Raw genomic sequence first — 5,453 nt, forward strand, 5'->3', positions numbered from 1 at the left:
TGATTTGAAACAAAGGAATTGGTTCCATGTAAAATGAAAAGAAATACTTATTTCTGATCCTTATAAATTCAAAAATAAATTCACAGTTAGCTCCAAAACACCCGCTTCAAAGATAACAAATTTGTCTTTATAAACAGCAACGTATTATTTGCTAGAATAAATATAAATACGACTCTCAAAATTATTCTACCTGAATGAGGGAAAATGTACTTTAGATTTGAGAACTCTGATTGGACTTTTAAATCTATCAAGGGAAGGCCCTCAGAACTTTACCTGAGTAGTATTCAAAGCTTGCTGCTCTAATTGTTGGAATATGTTTTCCTCCTTGGCGACAACAATTTTTGAATTACTTATCATTAATATTAAAAGCCCTAGGAAGCAGCTGGAAAGCCTTTGAAATGTCTTCAGCTCCACCAGCCTGTCCCTTGTGCCCAGGTGTGCCACAGGCTCTAAATGATCTGAACTGCCTGCCAGCCTGATTCCTGGGGCACTGGCAGGGGACAGAGGGTGGGCAGGAGCAGAAACTTCCAGGCCAAATGGCTGATCTGGTGAAGATGAGTGAGTCCCCAGCTGTCCCTGTGCTGAAGTGTCTCAGAGTCCACAGAGGTTACAAAAGAAGCCTGGCTATTTATAAAAACAAAACAAAACAAAACACCCTATCCCTACCAAAATAATAATAATAATAATTTCTAACTCAACCCATAGTATTGTCTTGTTACTGCCACTGAGGACCACTTTGAGTTGGTTTTTTTTTGTGTGGTTTATTTTTCCAGAACAATGTTTTTAGATAAGAAGTCTTCCTTTTACTCAACATTACAATTGACTAGTGAAAATTCCTGTTCTAAGTCTCTTTATCTTTTTTTCTCTATTATTGTTTTCAGTTGAAAAAGGAAAACCAGGATGTCTATGAAGAAAATCTTCATTTCCCGCTTCTGCTTATTTTAACCAAAGATGGATAGAAGCTTAAACAGCTCTAAAGATGAAGAAAACATCAAGTGCACAGGCAATACTTTCACAAAAACAGAAATCTGTAATGGGTATAATATGCAGGAAGCTGTTGGCTCCCTGAGATTTTTAAACCCCCAGGACTTGGGCCCCTACCACCTCTGAGACATTCCATGTGTGGGTTATGGGGGTCCACCTGCTCACCCACGTGACTCTTCAGCCATCCTAGACTCCTCTTTTTTCCATCTGCTTGTTGCTCTTTCTGCACCAAACCTATGTCTTTAAATATGTATAAGCAGCCTATGTGAGATTTGAATGGGACTTGTAAGCCACCCAAATAATTTTCCCTCTCAGAATTTCTTTTGGTGATTCATATCCCACCCCACCCCACCCTCCTTTAGAAAATATCCTTGTCTTTGTTGTATTTTTTAGTGATGGTCGTTTTTCATCTGCCAAACCAGCAAACATGATGATTCTTTCCTGGTTAAAAAAAATAAATAAATCAAATCTTTCAGATCACCCTCAAATTAATTATATTAAATCTGCTATCTTTCTCTCCCCCCCCCCCCCCCCCGCCTTTTTTTAATGGCTGTCTCTCTCACCCATTCTCTTTTTCCTTTTAAACAGGATGTTTTTTTTCCCTATAGATGTATAAGAAATGACTACATCAGCCCAAAGCCTCATAGACTGACCGTTTGTCCTCTGGACACAATAGCGTGGCCAGCCCTCTGCTCCTCCTCTCCAATTATGTGTGATTAGTCTCAATGTGTTGTGTCAAGAAGGAGGAGTGTGCTGAGTGCTTATTATCTGTTTAGGTACAAGAAGAGCACATTTAGGCTCTGACTATGAATGAAAAGTGAGCCTTTATCAGGGCTCAAATCTACTGCTGTTCTCCAGGCCTCGTTCAAAACAGGTCCTTCCCAGGGAAATTTTTGAATAAATGCTTGCTAAAACAAGGTGGCAACCAGGGCGAGCTTTTAAAAACTCAGTCACACAATTATCCGATTGAAAGTAAGTATATATGGTTCTATGTGGTGATGCAAGTGGATGGTAAACATTTAGTAGGTGCTACCTAGGATTAAGAGAGAATGACTTTTCTGCAGGGAACCCAAGCTTCTCCTTGCCTGGTGCATCCCCACGATGCTCTAATGCCTTTTGTGGAAATTCAGATGTTTATCTGTAAGGAATCATCTGTACCCACTCTGACAGTAATGTCAGTAGTAGGCTCTCCATATAGGGATACTCCTGTCTTTAGTAGAGGCAAAGCATGTATTTAGCATGATACAGTTAAAGTGAGAGGTGAGACACCGTGGGGGAGGGGGAGCGAGTCCTTTTGCATGTTAAACAAACTTAGCTGTCATAAAAACAGCGACTCTCAAATGTCTTCTCTGCTCACTTCTATCATCAAACAAATTTTTCACCATCAGTTTGCATGTCCTTGTATTCACCACTTTTTCTGCTCCATTAGAGCACCTAGATGGATCTCGGAAGGCATAGGTCAAGTCGCAGTTAGATCATACATTTCTTTCTCACAAAAACTTGAATTGCAATGCCAAGTGATGGGCTAACATCACAATAACAGCAATTTATTCCTCTTTGGATAAAACAGCAGTCTATTCTCAGTGCTAGATAAAGACCAGGGCAATGCAAACCAGCCATTTAGCTGAGTAGTTCATAGTGGCAGCTCTCCTTTGGCGACTGTATAGGTTGCACACTGGCTTCACATTTTCTTGTTTAAAAATTAGAATTTGGAATGTTTTAAAAGGCAACGCAGGTAGTTTATAGTGGTGAAAATACAGAGAAATGATTTCTTCTGAAAAACCTGCAACTAAATTTGCCAGACAAAGGAAACCAATCCCTGCAATAGCATCTAAGATAGTCTATTCTTATTTTTTTTCTCATAAAATATAGAACAGCAGAACCACAAGACTATTTCCATTTTTTTTCTCATGAAAATACATGAATTGGCAAGAATTCCACTTACATTTGTGTGTTGTGGGTGTAGAAATCCAGTGTTTATTTCACTGGAAGAAACTGTATTTTAAAAAGTGAACTAGTAGTGCGTTTTTTTCCTTAATATCTGAGAATGGTAGAGTACAGTTACCTAAGCTTGAGACAGGGTGTGAGAATTGAGCTATTGCTGCCCAAAGACATCGAGTAAAGAAATACGCACATTAAGTGATTAAAACTTAGACAATCTTTTGTAAAACGTTAAGGGTCTCATAGATTGTCTTTTAATGGGACCCTCACTTGAAGATATTACTGATTCAGGCTCTTTGGAAGTTTGTAAGAAACTAACATTGTGTAATATTGACTAGTTTAAAAGTATTCTTACTTTCTCAGATTTTGGTGAAAAGCCAGTATTGAGAAGGAGAAAAGATATAGCTACTTTACACAGTTCGTCCATTTACATTTCTTTAAAACTTTATGATTAAGAATTATTTCTCTGCATCAGTACTGGGTTGCATAATTGCAATTGAAATACCACATTCTGTAATTGTCTGTGTAATTGTGCATGTGTTTGTTTCAAAACAAAGCCTGTCTTTGCAATTTTAAGAATTATTATGATATTCCTGTTCCCGGTGTACCTATATCCTCTGAGAAAACGCACTAATCTCCTTTGTCATACTAAGTAGATTTGGTTAGATGTAAGAATGTTTCTAATATCGCCCGTGGTCAGTTCTAAAGCAGTGATATGAACAGCCACATACAAGTTGGTTATAAGAAATTTATTTTATTTTATAGCAAGACATATGCTGTGAATTGGGATAAAAGTGCTAGAAAAGACTGCCTAAGAGGCTGATGCTATTTTGTATAAATTGTGTATTTTGTTGGCTTTTTGACTGAGCATGAAAATGTAACTTCCATTAGGGAAGGGTAATTTAGGTGCTCAGTATTCAGCAGAAAACTTGTCGGGCCATAAAAGCTTTTCTGGCTGGTTCCTCGGGTGTTTTCAGAGAGGAGCTGCCCACCCCTTGCTGATTTTCCCTTTGGCTTCAGTATGGGCTGAATTTACCACTGCATACCTGTTGAATCAATTTGGGGGATCCAGCAGTTAACTGAGTGAATGGAAGGATTAGTGGCCTTCTGGAGCCCTATTTCAACAGCCAGGTGTCTTTCCTAAACTAGTTAACTGCTTTTGACAGTTGGAGAACCTGGTTTTAATACCACAAGTAGGAGATTGTTGCGGTGCGGAGGGGGCGCGGGGGGAGGTGCGTTCCTTCTCTCCATCTACAAATGTGGGGCATGCCTTCTCCTAAGGGTTAGATTTCTTCTTCTTCTTCATTTTTAATAGGAGTGGACTGTCCCCTTGCCTCAACCCAGCTTCCATGGAGTCTTTGTGCTTAAGCAGCCTTTGACTTCTTTCCAGTCTATGCCAAGCAATTGGGTGGCATTGTCCAGCAGAACCCATTCACTGGGCTTGGGGAGGGGGCAGGATACTCACACAGGAGACGGAGTCATGTGTACGTAGACACAGACAAACACATACACACACCCACAGGGAAGATAGAGCTGTTTAGACCCTCGATCTGGGCTCCAGATTCCAGATACACTCCCTACCCCAGATCAAAAATCTCCTGAGTTCAGACTGTTCGAAATATATAACTGGACAGAGTGTAGCCCAGAGAGGAAAAATTGATTTGAAAGTCAGATTGGGTCTCCTTAGAAACTGAATTTGGACAGAGGGCAAATATGTTTTTCCTGAATGGACTATTTCCAAATTAAGAAGGAGCCCACTGGTGTTTAACAAACCATTACGCCTGAAATGCCACGTTTAATTCTCAGATTTTGTTTTACCCAGAGACCTTACTGCCCAGGCTGTGACTAAATGCTCACTCACTGTGTTCTCTGCCCTGGAAGTCTGTTGATTTGGAGTCTATATTTTGCCTTTTTTGTCCCCCTGACTTTTCAATTAATACATTTTTTAATGGATAAACAGATCATACTGTGACTTTTAAAATGTCAACAAGCTTGTAAACAGAAATGTAATAAAATGGCTAATAGGAGATTCAATAGTTAATAGAGGGCCTGAAGTGTGAGCAAATACAGTAGCTGTATATTGGAAACTGTGCAAGTGAAGATGGCTTTAGTATTGCAAACTGAGGAAGAAAATTGTTTTTAATTAGCACCTTCATAAGAACTGCTGATTAATACTGTTTTGTTTGGTGAAAAGCTTTCAGCTGAGTAATTTGTACAGCCATTACAACAGTTTTGTTAGAGCGGGACTCCTGTTGTTAAACACAAACAGCAGATGATAATGGTGGAAGATGAGTTTGTCATGTAACAATTTACCTTATTGAAAAAAGCTTTATATTAAACCCAATACAGTAGGTACCAGCAGAAATCACATATTTTAAATCCTTCCAAAATTGCAGTGTGCCATGCTTGTATTTTTTTTTCAGGGACTAGAAGCAGATTTTATATCATTTATAAAATTATATACACAATTTAAAGATGGTGTAGCGTGGACAGACCACTTTCTCAGCAGCAGTTTACATCAGAACGGC

General features: G+C 39.1%; 1 protein-coding gene across 1 annotated transcript in view; it reads left to right on the plus strand.

Annotated features, from left to right (window-relative positions):
* LOC104987620 (calmodulin-lysine N-methyltransferase) overlaps positions 1-1,457 on the plus strand; it is a 62,899-nt gene extending 61,442 nt beyond the window's left edge. Inside the window, exon 9 of the mRNA XM_010838651.1 lies at positions 882-1,457. Coding sequence (XP_010836953.1) covers positions 882-959 — 78 coding nt within the window. The 3' untranslated portion in view covers positions 960-1,457. The remainder of the gene's footprint in view (positions 1-881) is intronic.
* The last annotated feature ends 3,996 nt before the right edge of the window (positions 1,458-5,453 follow it).

Source organism: Bison bison, unplaced genomic scaffold, assembly GCF_000754665.1.
Source record: "Bison bison bison isolate TAMUID 2011002044 unplaced genomic scaffold, Bison_UMD1.0 scf7180017864101, whole genome shotgun sequence".
Taxonomy (NCBI): Eukaryota; Metazoa; Chordata; class Mammalia; order Artiodactyla; family Bovidae; genus Bison; species Bison bison.